We start from the raw sequence: 26,542 nt of genomic DNA, 5'->3' as shown, positions 1-26,542 counted from the left end.
TCTGTGTCTACGAGTTTTTCTTTCTCATTTCTTTGTCTTGTTCTTTTGTTGTTTTTGGTTTATATACCACATATCAGTGAAATCATAGGGTTCTCTGCTTTTTCTGTCTGACTTATTTCGCTTAGTATTATACTCTCACGATCCATCCATGTTGTCACAAATGTTCCTATATCATCTTTTCTTACTGCCGAATAGTATTCCATTGTGTATATGTACCACAACTTCTTTATCCATTCATCTATCGAAGGACATTTTGGTTGTTTCCATGTCTTGGCCACCGTAAACAAAGCTGCAATGAACATTGGAGCACACGTGTCTTTATGTATAGATGTTTTCAGATTTTTGGGTAGATACCAAGAAGAGGGATTGCTGGGTCATATGGTAATTCTATTCGTAATTTTTTGAGGAACCTCCACACTGCCTTCCATAGCGGCTGCACCAGTCTGCATTCCCACCAACAGTGTATAAGAGTTCCTTTTTCTCCACAGCCTCTCCAACACTTGTTACTATTTGTATTGTTGATGATAGCCATTCTGACTGGGGTGAGGTGATATCTCATTGTGGTTTTCATTTGCATTTCTCTGATGATTAGCAATGTTGAGCATTTTTTCATATGTCTATTTGCCATTTGTATATCCTCTTTGGAAAAATGTCTCTTCAGGGCCTCTGCCCATTTATCAATTGGGTTGTTTGTTTTTTTGTTGTTGAGCTTCATGAGTTCCTTGTATATTTTGGATATTAGCCCCTTATCGGAGGCACTGTTTGCAAAAATCTTCTCCCATTCAGTTGGTTGCCTCTTTATTTTGTCGATGGTTTCTTTTGCTGTGCAGAAGCTTTTAAGTTTCATATAGTCCCATTCGTTTATTTTAGCTTTTACTTCCATTGCCTTTGGAGTCAAATTCATAAAATGCTCTTTGAACCCAAGGTCCATAAGTTTAGTACCTATGTTTTCTTCTATGCAGTTAATTGTGTCAGGTCTTATGCTTAAGTCTTTGATCCATTTTGAATTAATTTTGGTACATGGTGACAGATAGCAGTCCAGTTTCATTCTTTTGCACATGGCTATCCAATTCTCCCAGCACCATTTATTGAAGAGGCTGTCTTTCCTCCATTGTATGTTTTTAGCTTCTTTGTCAAAAATTATCTGTCCATATTTATGTGGTTTTATTTCTGGGTTCTCAATTCTATTCCATTGGTCTACGTGTCTGTTTTTCTGCCAATACCATGCTGTTTTGATTATTGTAGCCCTGTAGTACACTGAAGTCAGGGAGTGTGATACCTCCAGTATTGTTTTTTTTTCTTAAGGTTGCTTTGGCTATTCGGGGTCTTTTCTTGTTCCAAACAAATCTGATGATTTTTTGTTCTATTTCTTTTAAAAATGCCATTGGGATTTTAATGGGGATTGCATTAAATCTGTATATTGCTTTGGGTAATATGGCCATTTTAACTATGTTGATTCTTCCAGTCCATGAGCACGGACTGTCTTTCCATTTCTTTGTGTCTTCTTCAATTTCTTTCAAAAATGTCTTATAGTTTTTAGCAGATAGGTACTTCACATCCTTGGTTAAGTTTATTCCTAGGTATTTTATTCTTCTTGCTGCAATTGCAAAAGGAATTGTTTTTTGTATTTCTTTTTCTGAGATTTTATTGTTAGTATATAGGAATGCAATGGACTTTTGTACGTTGATTTTGTAGCCAGCAACTTTACTTTATTCGTTGATTGTTTCTAATAGCTTTTTGGTGGAGTCTTTAGGGTTTTCTATATATGGCATCATGTCATCTGCAAAGAGTGATAATTTAACTTCTTCATTCCTAATTTGGATGCCTTTTATTTGTTTCTCTTGCCTGATTGCTCTGGCAAGGACTTCCAACACTATGTTGAAAAGCAGAGGTGATAGGGGACAGCCCTGTCGTGTTCCTGAATGTAGAGCAAAGGGCTTCAGTTTTTCACCATTAATTATGAGATTAGCTGAGGGCTTGTCATATATGTCCTTTATTATGTTAAGGTATTTTCCTTCTATATCTATTTTATTAAGTGTTTTAATCATAAATCGATGTTGTATCTTGTCAACTGCTTTTTCTGCATCAATTGATATAATCATATGATTTTTGTTCTTTATTTTGTTTATGTGATGTATCACATTGATGGATTTGCGGATGTTGAACCATCCTTGTGCCCCGGGAATGAACCCCACTTGGTCGTGATGAATAATCTTTTTAATGCATTGTTGTATTCGATTTGCTAGAATTTTGTTTAGGATTTTTGCATCAGTATTCATCAGAGATATTGGTCTGTAGTTTTCTTTTTTTGTATTGTCCTTACTAGGTTTTGGTATCAGGGTAATGTTGGCCTCACAAAATGAGTTAGGGAGTACTGACTCTTCTTCAATTTTTGGAAGAGTTTGAGCAGGATTGGTATTAGATCCTGTTTGAAGGTTTGGTAGAATTCACTAGTGAAGCCATCTGGTCCCGGACTTTTTCTTTTGGAAAGGTTTTGGATGACTGATTCAATTTCATTACTGGTGATCGGTCTGTTTAGATTTTCCAGTTCTTCATGGTTCAGCCTCGGAAGGCTATATGTTTCTAAGAACTTGTCCATTTCTTCTAGGTTATTAAATTTGGTGGCATATAGTCCTTCAGAGTATTCTTGCATGATCCTTTGTATTTCTGTGGTGTCCATGATAACTTCCCCTTTTTCATTTCGATTTTGTTAATTAGTGTCATCTCTCTTTTTATCTTAGTGAGTCTAGCAAAGGGTTTGTCGATTTTGCTAATATTTTCAAAGAACTAGCTCTTTGTCCCATTAATTTTTTCTATTGTCTTTTTGTTCTCTATTTCATTTAGTTCTGCTCTGATTTTTTTTATTTCCTTTCTTCTGCTGACGTTGGGTTTCACTTGTTCTTCTTTTTCTAGTTCTTTAAGGTGTAACATGAGGTTATTTATTTGGGATTTTTCTTGTTTCTTGAGATAGACCTGTAATGATATAAATTTCCCTCCTAAAACTGATTTCGTTGCATCCCCAAAATTTTGGTAGGTTGTATTTTCATTGTCATTTGTTTCTATGTATCTTTTGAGCTCTCCTCTAATTTCTTCTTTGACCCAGTCGTTCTTTAAAAGTATGTTGTTTAATCTCCATGTATTTGTGTTTTTTCCTGCTTTCTTTTCGCAGTTCATATCCAATTACAAAGCCTTGTGATCAGAGAATATGCTTGGTATGATTTCGATCTTCTTAAATTTTCTGAGGATGGTTTTATATCCCAATATATGGTCTATCCTTGAGAATGTTCCATGTACACTCGAAAAGAATGTATAGTCTGATGTTATAGGATGAAGTGCTCTATATATGTCAATGATGTCCATTTCATCTAATGTGTCATTTAGGGCTGTTATTTCATTATTTATTTTCTGTTTGAATGATCTATCCATAGCTGTCAATGATGTATTTAAGTCCCCTAGTATAATTGTGTTTGGGTTAATTTCTCCCTTTAGTTCTGTTAGTAGTTGCTTGGTATATTTTGGTGCTCCCTGATTGGGGGCATAAATATTGATGACTCTTCTGTCTTCTTGTTGTATAGTCCCCTTTACCATTATGAAATGTCCATCTTTGTCTCTTGTTACCTTTTTCACCCTGAAGTCTGTTTCATCGGAAATCATTATGGCTACACCTGATTTTCTCTGGGTACCATTTGCTTGAAGTGTCAATTTCCACCCTTTCACTTTGAGTCTATGCTTGTCCTTGTAGCTGAGATGTGTCTCTTGGAGACAGCATATGGTTGGGTTTAGTTTTCTGATCCAATCTGCTACTCTGTGCCTTTTTATTGGTGAGCTCAGTCCATTTACATTTAGGGTGATTATTGATATGTGAGGATTTCCTGTCATTCTATCTTTAGTTTTCTGGTAAGGCTGTGCCTCCATTGTTTCTTTGCCTTTTTGTTGTTGTCTATTATTTCTGTGTGGTGGTATTCTATGATGTTTCCTTGTGTTTCTTCTTTTATTACGGTATATGTTTCAGTTCTGCATTTTTTTTTGAGTGGTTACCCTTAAGTTTATGTAAAAGAAAGTTTGATATTTAGAGTATTCCATTTTCTTCAGCACGCTTACTTTCTCCATTCTCATATTCCCGTTCAGGCCTTTACTCTCCCCCTTTTCATGTAGCCACAAATTGTCCCTGTTGATGGTGGTCGAATAGTCTCCTTTAGTATTTCTTGTAGTGCAGGTCGTATATTAGAAAATTCCCTCAGCTTCTGTACGTCTGGAAAGGTCTTTATTCCTCCTTCATATCTAAAGGATATCTTTGCTGGATATATTATTCTTGGCTCATGATTTCTCTCTTTCAATAGTTTGAATATTTGGTTCCACTCTTTCCTGGTTTGTAGAGTCTCTGCTGAAAAATCTGATGATAATCTAATGGTTTTCCTTTGTAGGTTACCGTCTTCTTTTCCCTGGCTGCCTTGAGGATTCTTTTTTTTTCGTTGATTTTAGACAGCTTCAATACAGTGTGCCTTGGAAAAGGCCTGTTGGGATTGAGGTAATTAGGTGTTCTATTTGCTTCTTGGATTCGAGGATCCAGTTCTGTCCTCAAGTTTGGGAAGTTCTCATCAACAATTTGTTTGAATATAATCTCTGTTCCCTTCTCTCTTTCTTTTCCTTCTGGTATGCCCATTATTCTTATATTGCTCTTTCTGATAGAGTCAGAAAGTTCTTGTAGAGTTCTTTCATTTCTTTTAAGTCTCAAGTCTCTTTCTTCTTCCATCTGTGTAATTTCCACATTTCTATCTTCGATGTCACTGATTCTTTTCTCCATCTGGTCAACTCTACTACCTAAGCTGGTTATTTCATTCTTAATTTCTTCTATTGAGTTCTTAATCTCCAGAAATTCCATTTGGTTCTTTTTTAAAATTTCAATCTCTTTCATAAAATGCTCATGGTTTTCTTTGATTGCGTTTCTGAGTTCATTAAATTGCCTTTCTGTGTTTTCTTGCATCTCGTTGAGTTTTTTCAGAATTGCAACCTTGAATTCTCTGTCATTTAAGTCACATATTTCCATATCTTTAAGTTCCTTTCTGGAGACTTTTCACTTTCTTTCTGAGCTGTCTTGAGCCTTGGTTATTCATGGCAATTACTGATTTATTATTTCTCTTCCTAAACATTTACAGGAGTGGCTTCTGTAACAGGTTGATAGGAAGTGGTCTTTCTTTTGTTTTCCAATACTTGTTGGTAGAATGTTTTATTTTCTCTCCGACTGCAGCCTTGTTTTTTCCTCTCTCACACAGTAGGGCTATGTATTCTCTGCACTATTCCAGCTTCTCACACAATGGGGGGATTCCCTGGGAAATGGGCTTCTTCTCTGTTAACATTTCGCCTGGGTCATAGGGCAGCCACATCCCTGTGGGGATGCGGAGAGCTTTTGAAATTCCAAAGCTCTTTCTGCACCAGAGTCAGAGCCCATAGGTTTCAGCAGTTCTGTTTACTCCTGCAGGGATCCACCCAGATAGGTGGGGCTGGGGCGGGGTGAGTCGTGAGAGGTGACCCAGAGCAATGGCGGCGACCACCACCAAAGCTGGTCCTGCTTCCACGGCTCCCTCCCCTTTGCCGGAACTAGTTGGGCTGTGAATCTGTGTCTGCGATCCAAGTTCTCAGAACAGCAATTACCGTGTCCTTTGATCTGACACTGCTACTTTATCACTTCTAGCGCCGGGCATTTGGGGGTGGGGCGAGTTTGGGAGGGTAGGGAGAGGGCAGCTAGTCTCAGTGCCTAAGGCTTCCGTTCTCTGCTCGGCAGTGAGGGCTTAAAGCACCATTTTCAGCCTTCTTCCCTCAGTCTTTTCTCTGAGGTCTCTGCCTTGAGCGTTGGGTTCAGCCGTGTTATATGCTGCCCCCTCTGCCCTGTGGGCCATGAGTGGAGCCCTTGCAGTCCGAGTCCTTCCCTCTCCCACAACTGCGGTAGTTCCGGGATGCAGCGAGCTCGGAGCACTGAGCTAGGTCTGCGTCCTGCGCCCGCGGGGCTCCGTCTCCGCACTTCTCCCTTCCCTCCTCCCCCACTCGCGCGATTCTCCCACCTTTAGGTGAATTCAGTAGTGGGCCTCTTCATCTTGCCTGTCTGCTGTTCAGGGAGTCCTTTGTGGAGTTATTGTTGTTCGATTATTTGTAAATTTCAGGGGAGCTCTACGGAGGCTCACCTCATGCTGCCATTTTTATGACGTTTCCCAAGTTTCTTATCTCATGCACAAATGACGGTACATAAAAATAAGGAACACCAAACCATATTACTATTATTATGAATGGACATAACAGCCAGGTTACTATTCCAACTATGTGACAGCAGTTGGAATAGAAGCAAGAATCATTTTTACATCAACTCAATATTGAATGTATGAATATACTGTCTATCTACTTAGTTTAAATACTAGAGTTGATTTAAAATTAATAAATGTACTTGGTGAAAAGTTCAAGAATATAAGAAAATAATAAAAGTAAGCCTTCCTCCAACACTGCATCTATATTCCCTTCCTCCAGAGGCAACAACTGTTAACAGTTTCTACCAGTCTTTCCAAAATTGTTTATGCTTACACATACTCGTATATAGCAGTTGTGAATTCTGTTCACAAACTTGGATATCAGAGAAATAAAACTTTCTATGTTCTTTCATAACCCAACTTAATTTCGTCTTATTGTCTCCCTTCTACCAGTGGTGGAAACTTAATTTCAGTCAGTTTTAGCTTGCCCTCTCCCACTTTTCTGAGATTCAGAGAACTTCCTAGTGCACAAGCAGGGGAGGTGGAGATGTACCTGTGGTCCCCTATTCCTCTGTGCTTGTAGATACCCACTAAGTCCTCCCCAGTCCAGCTAGTCGTTAGTGATTGGCCCACACAGGAAGCCTTCACCCAACCTAATCTCTCCCTCAGGGCAGTGGCTCTGTTTTGAGACCTGCTTGATGGCATGGAAACTGTTCTGCTCCTGGCCCTGGGCCATGGGTGTCTGCGATGCCATGCTCTGGTGTGTCGTCATGAAGCTGTGGTCCTTCTGCCTGCCGGAGATGCAAAGGATAGAGCCCTGCTGCTTTTTTGCCCCCTCTGTTAGGAAAGTGGCCCTTTATTTCCCCATTCTCCCAGCTGGTTCTGATTGCTTTGTTTAAATGAGAGATAAGAAGTAAAGTTATAAGTGAACCACAGAACTCCTTTATGGGAATACAGTGGCAGTTCAGACTTGATGAGAGCGAAGCTTCTCTTCTTTAACTTTGCCCTGATGCTGGAACACACACAGGTGTACCTCTGGACCACAACAGTAACTTCATCATTTCAAATGTGCCATTGAACCCAATGGGGTGAGAGAGAGTGTGGATGGAGCAACATCAATTTATGAACACTGCTGACAGCTCCCCATTATCAAGTGTGCTCAGTATGATTGCACTACTGATAATGGAAGGGATCAGTATATTCTTCCTCATATATAGAGAGACCGTCCTCCAACCAAAAACAAAACAAAACAAAAGTGGGAAGAAAAACATCATGTAACTAAATTTACAAGGAATGTAAGGACTTACAATATATATATATATATATATGTTTTTAATTAAGGTTTATTAGGGTGATAATGGTTAGTGTAGTTACATAGATTTCCAGTGTATAATTCTGTATTACATCATCTATATATCACACTGTGTGTTGACCACTCAGAGTCAGTTCTCCTTCCATCACCATATATTTGATCCCATTTACCCTCATCTACCACCCTCCTCCCTCACTACCCTCTGGTAACCACTAAACTGTTGTCTGTGTCTGTCAGTTTTTGTTTCATTGTTTCTTTGTTGGTGCAGCCTCTATGGAAGGCAGTGTGGAGCTTCCTCAAAAAACTTAAGAATAGAATTACCATATGACCCAGCAATCCCTCTCCTGGGTATCTACCCCCAAAACCTGAAAACATTTATCTGTAAAGATATATGTGCTCCGATGTTCATTGCTTTATTTATGGTGGCCAAGACATGGAAACAACCAACGTGTCCTTCGATAGATGATTAAGAAGGTGTGGTATATATACACAAATATTATTTATCTCATTAATGTTCCACTTAAGCATCTACTACTTGTACGCCAACTACACTTTCATAGTTCCTTTTTGTGAATTAAACTATTTTAGTATGATATAAACATTGCCACTATTTTATATAAATGGATAGAAATCTTGATTTTTCTTATTAGAAACATGTACCTAGTAGTCCAAAACTCAGAACATCCCAGGTATCCATCAGCAGGAGAATGGATAAACTAGTGATACTTCCGTAGAATGGGATACTACACAGTAATAGAAAGGAATGAATTATTCACAATTGAAACAACATGGTTGAATCTCAAAAATATGTTGAAGGAAGGAAGCCAATGCCAAAATAGTTCTTACTGTATGGTTCCACTTACATGAAATCTAGAGTAGGCAAAATTATATAAAATGATAGAAATTAGATAAATGGTTGTTTCAGAGATGGGGGGTTGACTGACAAGGGGCATGAGGAACTTTCTGGAGTGGTGAACATGTTGTATAGCACAAGAGGGCATGGGTTACATAGATGTGTGCGTTTGTCAAAGCTTGAGATCTATGTATTTCAATGTGTGCAAATTTACTCTAAAAATTGTCAACAATAATAAGAAAAACAATGAGAAAAAATAAGATATAGAAGACATTTGTGATTCATAACTTGGAATTACAGAGAGTTCAGAGAGAGACAGAGTTAAAGAAACTAAAAAGTGAATGACTACTTAAAAACGATTAAAGTTTCCTTAAGAAGTGTCTTTACCCTCCAAGCAATTACAAAGTCAAGAAGGAATTTTTGTTTTGCTTAATGGATTATCCCTTTAATGTTTGTTTTCTGAAGATCACAGAAGGAATCAGAGTTATAATATCACGAGGCTCTGATGTTCTAGAGGGAAACACGGGACTGTTAGAAAACAGGATGATAAATGGCAAGTAGATGACAACAGATGTTTCCCCTCCAGCACAATAATAATAGCAGAGATGTCCTATTCAGCAGAGATCAGGTAAGAGGAGTCATTTCTCAGAAGAAGCATCTTAGATAAGTAAGTTGTGGTGCCGACAAGGATACGAGACATCAAGAAGAAAGACGCAAAGGAAGTTGTTTCAGATTCTATGGTATGCAAAGACCTCTGTCAATTGGTTTATCATATAGAAAGGCCCACAATTTATAGCCAAGGAAGCTAAAGCCATGGCTGGCTGGCATTCCATACGATTGCTTGAATCGAGGAAAGACAAGAATATTTCCATGTTTATATGTAGAAGATCCTAGTACAGGATCAAGGAATTAGAGATCACAGACTCTGCTGTATCTGGTATTTTCTTGAAAATGCTAATATATTGGAGCAATTATTCTGAAATGGAGCAAAAAGGATTGGTGATTTGGCTTATTAAAGTTCATTTTCTTTGGCAAAAATAATTGTCTGAACAAAGAACATAAAAAGACCAATATTTTGGGTTGAGGAGCAGAGTTGAGTTATTCTAGCTGGAGTTTTGTTCAGTGATTAATAGCTTAGCCCATAAGAGAAAAGAAGTCAAGCAAGCAGTAACACTACTTCATCATTCCTTAGTGTCTTGGAGACCCCATAAATAACAAAAACAGAGGGGACTCCGTTTACTAGCCAAGTGAGAAAATCACAATGTAAGTGCAGTTTCCAGGTAATCAGAGAAAAGGAAGACTGATGAACGGTGTCACCGGGGAAGGAACTGGATACAAGAACATTCACTTTGGCTCAGTGTCCAGCGGGTCTGTGGGCAGTAAGCCTGGGACACAGTGCTGGGTGACGGCGAGCGCTAGCTATGGACACCAAAGGTTCCATACCATTGTGGAAAGATTGCCAAGGGATTGATTTTGTAATGATGATCGCTTAGAAGACATAGGTCCTAATGGGGTTACCCAATGGAACATGTAGCATAAACCTTACATTTTTTCTAGAGCAAGTAACTGAGGGAGATTGTGAATAATGAGAAAAATCAGACAAAATAAATATTTTCCCTGATGACATACCTTTGCTAGAACCTCTAATATGTCAGTGTACTTTGGTGATGTGGAATTATAATTTGATGTATAGGGTTTTATGGTCCAGCATTCCAATCTTATGTGCATCTTTCTCTACGGTTTTTCTCATTTCCTCCCTCTTGACTTCTTCACCTCTTTTCACCATCTCTCATTTTCTCTTCTCTTTTGTTAATAACTTTGTTGCCTTATTACAAAACTCTCCCCTACCTTTCCTTTCTTGTTTTCTCCTCCTCCTCCCACTTTTCTTACCATGATGTAATTGCTTTGGGGAAAAAGCTTTATCTACGATAGAAACGTTAACCAGGTGTCCCACAAATAAAAAAAGGTGTGACTCTGGAGTTACAGTATTTTCTTCTTTAATCTCTGCTTTAGATGACAGAAACAAGAGCTCAATCAGTAGAGTGAAATGTCAAGTACATTGGAAACAAGTGAGAAAATACTTCTTCAAGCAGCATGTTGTGGAATTCACCATAGCAGAAGATCAGACTATCGTGTGCAGTAGTAGCATTTTAGAAGGGTTCTTTTTAACCCAAATTATATTCATCGTTGTACCTGTTAACAAAGGAGAGATCAAATTTTTAAACTCCCTAGTGAAATAAGAAGAGTTTCCTTACCTTCCTTAGTGAGAAGTAATGAGAAAGAATGAGCTATAAATGGAGTTTGTCATTTTCACATTTAGAGCATGTGTTAGCTCCTTAGGAATAAGTCGTGACATCGTTGAAGGTGATATTATTCTGTCTCATAGAGTGAACGTTCCTTGCTGTTTTTTTTCTAAAAATATTCCACATTTACAAAGAGAATAGGACTTTTTAAAAGCTTTTTAAAACAGATTCTTTTCACAATACTTACGCCCTCTTTATTATAAAACATTGTCTCTTTATTATAAAATATGGTCAAAAGTTGAATATTCTGGTTGTTGAGGTCTGAATGGAAAGTATAAGGAACTCCAGTGTGTCCAGAAGAAGTCAGCTGAGTGCCCTGCTACCAAATGACCCCCAGATCCCATTTATTATACTTTGGTGGCATCACCAGTCCCACATCTGCCTGGCCTTTCCAGCTCACACATCAGATTTTGTCAGCACATGCAGTGTGAGCTGGACCTCGGGGAAGAGACCTGTTATTTTGGGGTCAGGAAATTGCAAGAGATTTTCTCTTCTTTTTCTTTGTCCATTTTAAAAGTAATTTTTATGATCAGAAACAATATTAAAATTATTTTAATATCTGCATTCAGAAACGCTGATGAATAGGCAATTGTGGCTCGTAGAATGCCAGATTGCTTCTTCTGGGGATGAGTCCCAGACACTGATTCCTTCAGAGGCAATAAATTATGGACAGATAATACAATGTCCTAAGTCTTAGGGACAAATGGCATGCATTTCAAATGAAAATTTGATGGTAACTGATTGCCAGTGAGTTTCCAGGTGATTAACTTGTTTCAGCAGAGTGCCTGACTAAAGGCTGAGCGAGTTCACTTTGATCTAAAAAGAAGAATGAGCCATGTAATTAGACTGCTCTTGAGAAAATATTTCAATTATTTATTTATTGTTATCAGGATGATGTCACCATCAACCATTCATAAATCTCCACTGGTGAGAAGGAGCCCAATTTTCACCTTAATCCTCCTTTCCTGCATCACTGCAGTACGTGGGGATGCTGGATTCCAGGGACATTTTACTTTTACTTCCTCTGTGCCCCCTGAAAGGGTGCTCTGGCAGGTTCCCCAGCCTAATGATTTAAAAATCAGGATTAAAAACATGATTATACCTTCAGAAGTATACTATCTACAGCACAAATGTACATCACATATATTTCTTTATCCCAGACAGAAACAGCCACCTAAATAATAAAAAACAAAGATAGAGAATTGACACAGAAATAATTTTCAAACTGCCAAGGAGCTTGTTATAGTAAAAAACAAAACCTTGGTTCAAAGCATTTCTTTTTTTTTTTTTTTTATGTTTATGGTTTGACCCTAGTTGTGTTGGTCAACAAGTACCTGCCTTTGTATTTCCTGATTCTTTTATGTTTTTGTTAGTGAAAAAATGATAGCGTGTACATAATGATAGGTTGTCCATAAGCAAAGCAGTATTGAATTTGATTATGTACTCTGGTCTAGCGAATATATTCTTAACATTTTCTATGAAGTCCATGACATTTTTCTTATTTTTGTACATTTTCACTAGCAAAACAATATCCTATTCTGTAAAAGAAGAAAAGAACATTTTAAGAAAAATCATTGTAGATTTTCAAAATAAACTGACAGTAAAAACGACAAACATTTTTTGAAATGCATATTGTTTTTGTAGAATTGGAGTTCTTTTCTCTTCCTGGCTTCATCACAGGGGAGTGGCAAGTATCTTAGAAAAGGAGCGAGGGAACCTGAATTCTTGTTCTGTTCTATCATTTATAAAATGAGGGGGTGATGAGACTCAGGGATATTTCAGGTGCCCTCTAACTCAGACAGACGTGCAATGATCTGTGAACTCTAGTATTAGATAAGCTTCATATGGAACCTAAGTGTGTCATAAATAGGTTCAGCAAGGGTTTAATAAATTCGGGCTTTGCATGGTCTTTGGGGATAGCAGGCATTTCTCTTAAAATGTCTTTTAATCATACTGTTCATGGCAGAATGTATTTTGAGGTGGGTGATTTGTATGACATGCCATGGTATTTGTCAGATTCTTATGTTCTGTTTCTCATATTGGGAAAAAGAAATAGAGGGGAAAGTTTTTCAGATAAGAGTAATATTCAGTATTACTTTTCCTATTAAGCAGAGAAGCAATTCATTTCTAATCCTTAGCCTTGGAGATCACATTCCTTTTTTAAAGGAAAAACAAAAGTCTGTGTGACTGAATTATTTAAAACTTCCTTCTCTCCACCAATCTCTGAAGAATATGTTACCTACCTTTACAAAGCCCACCATTTTCCTGACAAAATTCAATTGTGAGGCCACAGTTGAAATGTTAGGAAAAATCAGCATTTTATTTCCTTCTGAGCCTGAAAAAAAAATGGACCTTTCATCATTCTGCAAATTGAACCCCAGTTCTTAGGAACTTGTACAACTTTTCCATAAGGAAAGAGTAGGATTTCAAACTACTAGTATTCTTCACAGAGAGCAAGCACCCTTTGGGGTTAAGTACCTACCTCTACTCAACCAAATTAAATTGTAAGACACAGAGGCATTCTGAGAAACAGAGGAGAATAGGACTTTTAAGAGCATCTAGGTATTGCTTTAAATTCTGGGGTGAGCCAAGAATTGCTTTTCTTGGAATATGGATGTTTATTTACACCTTAAGGTTTTTTTAAACTCATCTTGCCTTTCTGACAGAGATCACTGTTTCTTCTGGAAATCCATGACCACCAATTGCCCTTTGTGCTGTCTGGTCTCCATCGAGATCATTGTGTTCATCATGAAATTATGATTGATCATTTCTTTTATGAGAATGGCATTCATGTGTCCTGTTGTGCATCGCTTAACTTTAATGATAGAAAAAAATAAAAGATAGGTCATGGTGTAGATTCACCATTAGGAAAGTCACCTTGATGGGCAGCACAGATTGTTGGGAAGATGAATAGAAATGAAGCCACTCCCAATAATTATGGGAAAGTTAGTGGAGATGGGCTCCGGCGGTACACACTGATGGGTCACGATGATGCTTAGAGCTTCCCAGAACCAGTCTAAGAACAATAGGATTATTTTCCCAGTGAATTGCTTCTCTTCTCACTTTGTATATCCTTCCCCTCTCCTGCCCCCCAATAATATGCACTCCTGCGATTTCAACCATATCCTAAACTGTCATGTCAGTGCTGATCCACATAATCATTGTCAGGTGGTCATCGCCACTTGTCAGCATAACCAGAGAGCAGTCAGTTTCCAAGCCCGATAATTCTCTAGGGCTGTGCTTTCCAGTCTGACAGCCACTCGTCACACATGACTCTTGAGCACCTGAACTGTGACTAGTCGGAATTGAGATGTGTTGCAGGTGTCAAATATACCCTGCACTTTGAAGACTTAGTATGAAAAGAGAATGTAAACTATGTCATTAATAGCTTTACATTCATTACATCTTAAAATATAATTTGAATATATTGAGTGAAATAAAAGATATTATTAAAATTAATTTTATCTTTTCCTTTTTATTTTTTTAATGTAGCCCATTAGGAAGTTGTACATGACATGTGTCCCTCACATTACCTTTCTATTGAACAAGGATCCTCTGGCGTGCACCCTCTTTTCTCCATCTCCGCCTTACTTCGGGCACTAGTGTGTCTTCCTGGTGTTACATCAGTAGCCCTGTGTTCTCTACCTCTAATCCATCATTTGCTAGAGTAGTTTTCCTAAAAGTTGGATTTGTATCATGACTTTGGAAACAGAGTAATGGGAGTTTGAACCCCAGTTCTATAACTTACTAACTGTAACTTTGAACAGTCATTTAATATTCTAAATCTCAGTTTTAACATCATTCAAATGGGGATGAACATAGAGGGAAGGGGTTTTACATAAATTGAGGCATTGTTTGTAGAACTCCTGGTATGGTACCTGTTACCTGGTAAGCGGTGCAGGAAGCCTTTCATGTGCTGGTTCCCATGTTCCAGCCCCAGCCTTTCCCCGTCTTCTCCGTGTACCAATCTGGTCCTAGGCATACTAACCCACTGAAGTAGCAATTCTACTTGTGTGTCGTCATCTCTGCATTCTTTGTGCCCTATCACAGCTTCACCTTTCTTCCTTGCTTAGCTAACTCCTATTTCTCATTCAGGACCAATTCTGGGACCACATCCTTTTGGAGCTTTCCTTTACTTGCTCAGTCTGAGTTAGGTACCATCACAACCAATGTACTCCTGTTATAAGGAATGAGGAGCTATGGAAAATGTGACAGTTGTTGGAATTAGCAAGCCCTGGGTCCAATTGCAACTGTCAGCTTCACAGATGTGTGACTTGAGCAAATGCTTAACTTCTCTGAAGCTCGGTTTTCTTATTAGTAAAATTAGCTAAATGAGGACACTGATAACTATCTTATAGAAAGATTTTAATTGGCTGTGGTGTATCTGGCATATAATCGAATATAATAAATGGCTAGCATTGCATGGGCACCCTGTACTGAAACTGTGTGCTTGTTTCTCTGCCTTTCCTTCTGCAGTGTAAACACTGGTAAGAAAATGACACTGGTTTATTGGTTTTTGTATCACTAAATCTCACAACAGTGCCTGTAGGTTTTCAACACAAGTTCATTAATTATAAGAATGAATTAATGAATGATGAATGAATAAATAACACTGTTGGGAGCTACGAATGGGGTGATTTGACCACCCAGAGGAAAGGGCATTCAGATTTAAATTATAATAAATTATGTTGACAAACCTAGTCACACTGTGAGAAATTCAAGCAAAGGACATTTAAAAGAACTTGGCAGGAAGCTGACAGATTTGTTCTAATCCTTGGTGAAGCCGTTGTACGTCCAAGTAACAGCAACTTGTGAGGCATTCTAAATACTGATAATTCTAAATCTTTACATTTCAACAGTGTACCAGTGCCTTTATAAATTTTATTTTAAGTGTCTGGAGCTATAAAGAACATTGAAGAAGAGAAAGGTCTAGAAGCATTGTTGAGACAAATGAGGAGAAGGGCTATGTCTGCTTACGTTTTTCTTGTGTTTATTGGTTTTTTTAACTCCTGTTATTCCACAAAAAAAGAAGTGGTTCTCCAAACACATCAAACATCTGTTGTCTATTTTCACTGGTTCCCTAATGCCCGGTTGTAGGCCTCCTATGTTAGAATTACCTTTAAACAATATGCAGTTATCTAGGCTGCACCTGAATCCCATTTAATCAAAACTACGGGGAAAGAGGAGCTGTAACATATATGTTTTATAGAAATATTATTTTCCTGATATGCAGTTGATTTGGGGACAATCATATATTTATAGATGGAATAATTGTTAACAGAATTCCAACATTTGGCCTCGGACTTCACAGCAACAGTGATGCTTTTGTTTAGAGTCACTGGAGGCACGTGGCAGGTGGCCATTGGGAGGGTTAAACGTTCTTCTAATTATTTTCCATCAAAGTTGATGTTTCTCTCAATCCACTTCATGATGACTTGGAAGCCAAATAATCCTCATCTATCACTAAGCAGGAACCCCACTAATTTTTGTGCTCCTTCTCTGTACTTTTATCATTATCATACTTCTTGGAAAAAAAATAATGTATGGTTTAAAAAAGTAGAAAACCAGTAGCAGGAAGTTCATGTAATAAATTCTCTGTTTGAAAATAAAAGAAAACCTAATATACCAGTTCTGGATGAAAATGGTGGAAATCAATAATAATGATAATAATAGTAATAATAGTTCACACACTAACACTTACATGGTGCTTGCTATTGCCAGGCTCTATTCTAAGTGCCTTAGATCTCAGGCCTTCATAATAGTTCTATTTATGATGTTGCCTTATATTCATTCATTCATTCATTTATTCAAATAATATTTATGGAATACACCATACAAGGAATAAAATGGTGAACAAGAGACATGTTTGTTGCTTTTATGAAGCTACTACTATATTCCTTCTAATGTCAAGAACATTTATTAGGATCTTCTCACAAGAGAAGATTTAAATCACCCAGTGAGATTTATGATGCTAGCATTTTAATTCCATACCAGAAATTGTTCTCTGTTTATTCTAAAAAAAAAAAAAATTAAAGATTCTTGACATTGCTATCTCCTGGTATGGAACACAGCTCAAAAGATTAGAATAACAATCATTTATTCCATGCAGTATACGTGTACGAAATACATTTATTTGCCAAGCTTTTACTAAATGTGCTTCTGCATCTAGGCTTTATGGGTGACCTCATGTATTTTCACACTTTTGTCTTCCTGTTTGAATGGGTGCTTCTACTCCCTCTTTCTCTGAAATTAGCAAATAGCTGAAAGGGCGTAACACAGTTATCTCCGAAACAAAGGGCATCGTGGCCTTTCCACATGTTTGGCACCTGGAATGTGAAAGTCTTTGAAAATGTTCTTTCTGCATGAAATACAGCTCTCATGTGGTTTGAGGTTCAGACAGAGGAAATGGATCTATCTTTCCTCATGTTAGGTATGTAATGATTATAGGTTGAAATGTCACGATGCAGAACATTGTAACTGTTACTGTAAATATGCAAAGTCAAATCCAGAATATTCATAACTTTAATTTCTAGTAAAAACATGAATTAGAGATCCTGTCCTAAGGATTTATTAACCACTTCATTTTACAGTAATAAAGCAGCTAATTAAATTATTTGCAAGATTAATGTATTCACTTAGTATCCAAACTTTGCTTGAATTAGAATGTGTGCATTTCATATTAATATGTGTATTAAATATAATCTGATTCCATTATATTTAACATGGTATATTTTGTAGATATGCAAATTTAATACCACCTGCCATTATTACTTACTATGAGATTGGTTCTGTACTCTGTTTTATGTACACTCTCTCATTTAATCCTCACAATAACTATGTGACATTTAGGTTAGTATTATTATCCTTATTTCACAAGTGATAAAACTTTGGGGGGTTATGTAACTTACCCATTACTGCGAATAACTGAAAGAACTGGGATTTAAATTGAAGTCTTTCCGGTTTCATGGTTCGTTAACATGTCACAATACAAAATACCATTACTTTCCTCAAATGTTGATTTGAACTGAATAGCAGTAACTATTCCGTCTTTCCTTACCTGAGTAATAGACCTCTTTGTGATACTTAGTACTCAGACCAGAGATGCTTTCTGTGTTCCCACAGGGTTGAATGTAGCAACTGCGAGACTGGAGAACAGTGCGGTCCAATTATGCATGGCAATGCCGTCACCTTCTGTGAGCCATATGGTCCCCGAGAACTGGTAAGTCCATGCCATTTATGTCTAGGGTTCAAATACATTGTCTTTACTGAGCTTTATGTCAACAAAAGGTTCTCTTATGCTCTTACAGTTCAGATGAAAATCTGCAATATTATTGACATGAGTTCTGTTACAAAAAAATCTCAAAATTGGGAGCAGTGATTTTATGGTATATTTTCAAATGTAAAAATAAAGAATTCAGTAATGAAATTAGAAGCATCACTAGATCTCATTAAACATGGTGTATCATTATGATTAGATTTTTTAAAAAAATATGGGTATGATATGTGATATATATAACATATATTTACATATATTTGAATAATTTATGACTTTATAAGTTCCTATATAAAGCTTTATTTCCAAACTTCTTATTTTCTCCTGGCAAGCCAGAAATGTTAGCTGAGCAGTTGTGTTACATTATCTTTAAACTTTGTTTCCTAACCATAGAGGAACCATAATGATTTAAAAAAGAACTGAAAGAACACACTGAATAAGCCAGTTTTTTAATTTTTTGGTGTATGCCAAATTTTTCAGTAGCAATTTACTTTCCTTTAGTTTACACTGATTGGACTTTGCTTGGCCAAGATAAATTCTTGGACCATATGTAAATTGAAACTTGAGCATTACAAATTGAAAGCAGTGAAACCACTAGCCGTCAGCATGTGGCTGATGAGCCTTTTGTTGTTGCGTGGTACTTCTTTCTGACATGAAGATTACATTCATGTCACATTCTTAAAAAATGATTTAAAAGCAATTGTTACATTATCCTGGCTCAATTTATTTACACCTAATACTCTTCTCACATCTCTTCTGCTTTGTTTTTCTGCTTTTAGACTTGAACTTCAATGCTTCTCCTTTTCTTTCTCCACATCTTTCTCTTCATGGGGCTTTTAGTAGCAAGTTGTATTTTTCACCCCTATGTCATATATAATGTTTCAAATTCATTAACTTTAAAAGTGGTCAAAAGACTGATTTACACAGTAAAAAAGCGGGGGAAAACCCTGGCTAGGCAATTAAAAGAAGATTTAGTTATCAAAATGTGAAAGTCAATTAATTTTTATAACATGGTTCTTATTTTTTGCTACTTGAATACCCCCTTCATGGCAGTGGATACATTTAATTTATTAAAGATAACGAGCTTCAGAACATTGATAAATGGAAGAGTTTTAGTTGAAATTAGAATACAAACAGAATTAATTGGATGCAAATTAAAATAATAGGTGCTCATAATTCAAGTTTCACAAGGTGTTACAGTAGTCCTGCAGACAAATGTGACTCTGGTAGTGAAGTTCTTGAAAAAATAGATTTGCTAGTACATTGTAAATAATGTACCATGACTGAATTAATTATCTATAAACCTTAAAACAAAATTAATTTTGTTGCCGTAGTTAATTGAGCTTAGATATATACATGCCTATTTTAGAATGTTCTCCCATTCGGTAATATTTCTGGAAACACTTGTGAAATTCTTTCTTGTTTCTACTGATTAATAGGAAATGCACATATCTAAGAATATAATGCCAAAATTAATATTTGAATAGCATAAAAACTGAAGTATCTAGTTTATTTGATCCCATGTATATTTAACCCTGATTGTTTCTCTATATCCTAGTTTATTTAGCATTAGAGTTTATACACCCAGTGGGCTAGTTTTGAGTTGTATTATATAATTAATGTGAGATTAGCCTTTCAACTGAAAAGGAAAACATTACAAATAATTATCTGACAAAGGAAAAAAAGCATATGAAGATTTATACTCCCATCATAAGTACTTCCCTAAGATAAATTGTGTTGTGACTCAAAGAGAGTAGAATGAAGATACATTAACAAAGATAGGGATGACAGTCACATTTTACAGTGGCAACTTTTAATTTTCAATAATTTTTATACTGTATTGCTGCCCCAAGAGCAAAAATATATATTTTACCCAAGTTGTCTTTACAGAAGACAGATCAATCAAGTGAAAAGTGAGGAATTCACTTGTCATTTAACATGCTATTATGGTTACTAAAATTCAAATATTTGTGTGGTACTTCAAAACTGAATCCAGTCAACACTGTTATACATGGGAATGATGATGAAAGTTATCAGCCCCCAAACTTTAGAAAAAATATAGCTTCTTATTTTTCATAAATCCAGTTGTTACTGAAGTTGTGAAACAAAGAACCTTACTAGGCTAATGTTTTATCTTTTAAAAGGAAAAAAGAGCATCTTCATTTAGTGAATTTCGTTAAATGGCCATTTAATTGCAATAAAAGCCAAGGTTCATGACAGGTGACATCACCTATGGCATGAGAACATCACATATTTGTTTCCAGGGCTACTGTGCTATGCAGCCCTCACATGTTTTATTTATATCTGTGAAGTCTCCATATTTCAGGTGGCAGCTAACTTTATTCATTTAGCTAGTCCGAAATGAAGTTAGTGAAGAACACATTTACCCACTCCTGTAAGAGAAAATGTGCTCTTGGAGTTTTAAACAAAATAAGTTATGTTACCCTCCATTTTTAAAAAAGAAATTATTTGTTGAATTATTCTTACCTATTTGGAAATGCGTTTTAGTAACCAGGGTGGGCTTGGGCTTAAACAGGATCTAACCCAATAAAAATTTGCAGGGAAGAGATACAGAATGGACAGCCTCAGCCTGCAGTGAATCCTTCAGATTCATCTAGTGATTATTCTGATTTTCTATGGTTTGGAATCTATTTGATCATTTAAGAACACTGAGGTTTTATAGGGAAAAAGTTCTCTGCCAGACATTCATAGTTGCTGTATTATTTGACAAAAACCCTTTAAGAGGTCCTTTAGTTTTCAGAATGTCAGCTATAAAGGCTTAATAACTTTGCAGACTAAAATTACATATTTGAACTCAACAATAATAAAGAATTTATAATACCCAAAGGAAAAATATAGGTGAATAGATTTTATAGGCAATGCTTCTTGTTATTTTTTTCTCTTCCTCTTTCCTATTCTTTTTTGTAGCTGACAATTTTATTAATAAATTAAATGAGTCAAGGTAAAGAAATGAGAGTCAACCATTCTACCAATCCTTAGCTTTCCTGGTGGAAAAAAAAAAAGTGGAATCAATGACTAACCAAAGTTCTGATCACCTTCAGTTAGCGCATGTAATTTGAAATTTGGCAACAACATTTCAAGCAACCTGCTGTTTTCTAGCAGGGGTCACAGCTGTGGCCCTTGATCACACAAGTGCCACAAGCATCATGTATTACACCACCAGGATAAATAGCTAAGACTCTGTAGCATGTTTAAGACACTGGCAGTGGCAATAAGCATGATGCTTTTAACTGATCTAATACCATTGTTTCAAAGAACTTACATTCCGAAGTGTTTCATAATTTGTTCAGGAATCTACATAGTTCCATAAAAGCAGAGGGAGGAAGAGCATTCGTTCAGTGTATGTGAAAAAATTGTAGATTTCCATGTGCCTCTTTGGACTTTAACTTCAGATTATCCAACTGGAAACCGATGAGGACAAATAGTTGAGCATACTCAAAAAGCTGTGAAAAAAAAATAATAAAACCAGACTTCTTTGAAAGGAATCTTGAAAAAGTGCTAGTCCCCTAGTCAAAGACAATTCCATTGGTGTATTTTACTGTGATGACTGATGAGGGGAAGGAGCAGGAAACAGTTCTGGGCAGAGTGGGCCAGTTTTCTTTAAGCAGATAGTCTGTGATAAGGAGGGATTTAAATTGAATATTTCCTCTGACAGCCTGACCCCAGTGGTTTTTGCTATGGTTAAAATCAGTTGGGAGCTGACGCCTATATGGCTGCCTGCACAAGTTGTAAAATGTCTCTTTTGCCCTCTCCTTTAACGTGTTTCCCGGAAAACAAAACCTAGCCGGACCTTCAGCGCTAACGAGTCTTTTGGAGCAAAAAATTAATATAAATAATGCCAGGTCTTTAATATAATATATAATATAATTAATATATTGTATAATGTAATATATTGTGTAATGTAATATATTGTATAATGTAATATATTGTATAATAATGCAATATAATACAATACAATACACTACAATACAATACCTGGTCTTATATTAAGTTTTGCTCCAAAAGACACATTCGAGGTGATGGTCCGGCTAGGTCTTATTTTCAGGGAAACACGGTAGAATCTTTCCTGCTTTATGAATTTCAAATCCGTGTATTTAAAGTACATGCTCACTCATCCTTTCCAAACATGGTGTAGAAGTGGGATGCGCACATCCGATCTTTTGATACTCACATTGCGGCTGAACCTGGCACAAGAGCGCTGTCGTTGGTCCCCCAGTTCCCTCAGCCATTCCCACGCTGAGTATCTCCGGCCCCTGCCGCGGGGCGCACTTCCTCACTTGGAGGCGAACACCAGGCCGGGATCAGGCTCAGGCTGCTCTTATGGAATCTAAGAAGTGAAAGTAAGAGCACATGGCTTCTGCCATGCAAACACGGCTATAAACGTCTTATTTTATAGGGTGCAGTCATGGGCCGCATCCCATACCTTAGCTTACCCAGTCAGGAACCCAACAAGAGCGTCATTGGAAATAAGAACCTTAATTCTCATCTCATTTGACCTGGTTTGGGTCACAGTCGCTGTTCCAAAGAATATATATGTAAAAGGTTTTTTTTTTAATTTAAATTTATTTAAAATCAAATAAGGCACCATTCTTCTTTCAGAATGGGAGAAATTAAGCGTGCTTCTTCATGAAACTGAAGAAAAGTAATAGAAATATATTGGGAGGATATTTCTAAACCCATAATTCAATTACTTTTGGGGGGGGTAACAGTTATATTGAGAAATAATCCACAATTCATGTACAATTCATTCTTTTAAAGTATGCAATTCAAGATTTTTTTCACAAAAGTATGCAGCCATTACCACAATCAATTTTAGAACATTTTCACCATTCCCCCAAAGAAATACCGCACCCTTTAGCTATTGTCATTCTATTTAATTTTCCAAATAATCTTACTCTTAATTTACCTCCCAATTTTTCTTTGGTAGCTTTATTATGACATTTGATTTGGGCCCCAGATCTGTTGATTTAGGACAAAGGGTGCGGTGGTAGTACCCCCACAAGATGAAGATTCCCTAGTAGATGATCCCAAAAGCAGTTTCCAACAGGACCCCCGAGAAATGAGTGCCTCAGTCAGAGGCACTTTTTCCCCACAGAGAATCAAACTGTACCTGTGTCCAGACATAGTAAAAATAAGCTAAACACGGGACAGACGCAACCTCTGTGTGTGACTTCTTTCCTTCCTCTTCACGACCCCCTCCTCCTGAGATCTTTCACCTCCTTCTCTTACTCTCCTCTCCATCTTACCTTATTTTGGTATATTCCTTTTTCTAGATTACCACAGGCCTTAATACAACAACAGCCTCTGTCCTCCAGTTTTCCATGGGTAAGTGTGTGTTTTTAGCAATTATAGCAATTTAACTTGGAAATGTTTGTTTTACTCATAGTGTACAATCAGGATTATAGAGTGCCAAATGCCTTTAAATTTAGAGAAGACCATTCTCAATGTTGTGGTAAATAATTTGAAACATTTTTAAAGTGAAATAAAAGATGTTTAAATGCTAATTCTGTTCTCACTTCTCTCCTGCAGCAAGTAGTATTTAAAAATGATAGACAATCCAAAACATTTTAAAGTGATTTGCATATGGATTTTGAATGTATTATCCTGTTACAGCAGAATTACCTTACTATTTATGTTTTGCTCAGATTATGACTGAAATCTGTTAAATTTTCTGCACTTACTGGTAAGGAAAGAGATAATTATTAGTGGCCGAGAGAAACCAATTAGGGCTTCATGTTTGACATAAACAATCTATGTTTAACTCAGACGAGGATCATTTAAAAGTGACTATCTGGCAATATTTCTTTTAAATGCTTTTGCAGTAAAGCTAAAAATTCCTACCCAGAGCATTCGGTAAAGTAAGATACCTTTTGATCAAGTGTTTATAGTTTTGCTATTATATTACTTTGCACTCTCATTTTCAAAGGTAGATATTAATAACTAACATGTATGCATTTCCAGAGGGAATGTGCTAGATAAAGAAAGGCATTGCATTCGAGATAGGGGCTGGCTCTATTGATCTTGGTCCCCTAACATGGAAGCCTCCTCCCGCCGTGCCCTGGGCGGCATCCTCCAGTTTCACTGTCTTCGGCCCCCTATCTTTGGTGACCTACCAGTGAAAGGACTGTTTCTCTCAGTGGCCTTCTAGTCCTAATTACACATCAGTGTTCTCACAGCCGGGGCCCCCCCTGTGGTTGATTGTGTCTGAGAGCAATTTTCTTGAAGTCACATAGTTGTCCCTTTTTTGTAAGTGTGCCTCATTTCAGCTTCTGTATGTGTCATGTGAAACTTGCCTGATTACAGCTTGGGTTATTTTATTCTCACATCGATAGTATTACCTACAATTTACAGACTATTCAGAAATCCATATGTGGTCATGAGAAAAGTGTTAGGAAAAACAATGTAATGAATTTGTTTATGAGAGCATTTCTTTGATCTATCATCAACAAGTGTATCCTACATTTTCTATAATGAGCATGTAATCACAAAATATAAAGTTCATATTTTCAAAGTTGTGGTGCTACAAAAATAAATTTTTAAAACTCTAGCATGACGGGCAAGTAACTTAGAGGTTCTTACCCAGAACAGACATGTTTAAATTCATGATGCTATTAATATAAAAAATAAGCTGAGTAATATATTCCTATTATCTGTATTCTGAGTATTTATTCTTCCTTTTTTCTAGAGCAATCAGCGTTAATTTCAGATATGATCTTTTAGCAATTAAAGAACACAAGAGAACCACTGTAAAATATATGCCTCATAATTCTACTAGTATTTCAGTTTTATTAAAGGTAGGAGAGATCCAGTACCAATTAAGTTATCCTTAAAGGAAAAACAAAGGTCTATTTTTGTAAACAATAAAGAATATACTGTAGAGCTAGCATAAATTTTTTATTTCCTCACTTTTCAATAGCACCCTACCATGAACAATACAGATGATGAAAAGGGGCCAAGAAAGAGAGTTATTCAGAGAATGTAGGGTTTGGTACCTGAGGCCCCAAATTCATAATAAGCACCATGCACACGATCTTGGGACTCGACCCAAACATGTGACTTGGCAAGGGCCCTCGATTACCCCATGAGCCAGAGGGCTGCAGCCTACCAGGCCAGAGAGTGGCTTGCCTTATTTAAAGCATGATTTTAATTTTAGGTTAGAGGACTGGAAGAGAAACAGAATCAGGGAGAAGAAAAGAGGGGTGGTAGGAATGGGGAAAAGGAAGGATAGATAGGTCAAGTTTATAACTAAAAAAATACAGTTAGAAATCTTTTTTGAGTGGCAGTTTTAAAGTCAAAATTTTAACATGTCATTGCTTGGGAAGGCAACAGAAAATATTTAGTTAAAGTGATGGAAGGAGAACTGACTCTGGGTGGTGAACACATAATGTGAGATATAGATGATGTATTACAGAATTGTACACCTGAAATCTATGTAACATTACTAATAATTGTGACCCCAATAAACTTTATTTAAAAAAATATTTAGTAAAATAAATTATAATTTATTGCTTAGGGACTTCATTGGGAAATTTGCTTACTGCATTTGAGAATAAAAAATTGAGAACTAAACAGATTAGGGTGGCTAAGAAACAATGCAGTGGCAAACCATTAGCTGTGTAGTGTGTGGGCTGTCTGGTAAAAACAGTATAGTGTACAGAACTTTCCAGCAATGGTTTTGTGTATCTCATTATGAGTGCTTAGAATAACATTATTGTGTTTATATGGATGGTATGAAGACTAGACTGAGGCACATTCACAAATCGTAGAGATGTCATAATCGTGTATTCATCCAGTTTTACAAACCCCACAATAACCAAATACCAAAATAGCAACCGCAGTCAAGTAGCCATTACATTTATCCTCAGTTGAATGTGTTATAAAAAATACTGTATGTTGACAGGTCAGCATTTTATATTTCTTTGTGTATTGTAAAATTCTTCAAATCTATATTAATAATGTGGTTAAATGTGGTCAGTCAGACTTAGTGTCCACTCCTTAGGAAGTCCTTTAGGATGTTCAATGTATGGTGTGATAATTCAGATGTAATATAGGAATTTTCTAGGGGATTCAATCATTTGGCTTCAGTGATGACTTATGTTTGTAATTATGCACATATAACCACAGTTGGGCAAATTATTGATGTTTTTGGTATTTTTATATTGCTCTGGTAAATGTTTCAATTACATGACAAGTATTATCCAGGAGTCTCTAACATCTCAGAGATGTGTATACAGATTTCTTGAATTACTAAGGAATGTCTCAAATAAACTCTGTCTTCTCAATACAGTAATTCTCTCCCAATTCTTCTACTATATGTGTGTGTATGTATGTTTGTGTGTGTATATATATGTATATATAATATGTATTATATATTTTATATGTGTGTATATATATTATATGTTATATATAATATTATGTGTATATATAAACTATATATATATATATATGCAAACTATCTTATCCAAATGAGTTTTAAAGCATCTTGAAAACAGAGTTCTGCAAGCTGAAATTGATCATGTTATCAACATCTAAATCATCTTGAAA

General features: G+C 36.6%; 1 protein-coding gene across 3 annotated transcripts in view; it reads left to right on the top strand.

The window, feature by feature from the left end:
• Positions 1–26,542, top strand: part of RELN (reelin) — a 518,204-nt gene that overhangs the window by 253,207 nt on the left and 238,455 nt on the right. For all 3 annotated transcript variants that reach the window (XM_081080324.1, XM_081080323.1, XM_081080322.1), the window contains exons 7-8: positions 17,827–17,923; positions 23,272–23,323. In XM_081080324.1, the coding sequence (XP_080936450.1) occupies positions 17,827–17,923; positions 23,272–23,323 (149 nt within the window). The remainder of the gene's footprint in view (positions 1–17,826; positions 17,924–23,271; positions 23,324–26,542) is intronic.

Source organism: Rhinolophus hipposideros, assembly GCF_964194185.1.
Source record: "Rhinolophus hipposideros genome assembly, chromosome: 18".
NCBI lineage: Eukaryota > Metazoa > Chordata > Mammalia > Chiroptera > Rhinolophidae > Rhinolophus > Rhinolophus hipposideros.
The sequence above is the reverse complement of the archived record's forward strand: the minus strand, read 5'-3'. Positions and strand labels throughout refer to the sequence as shown.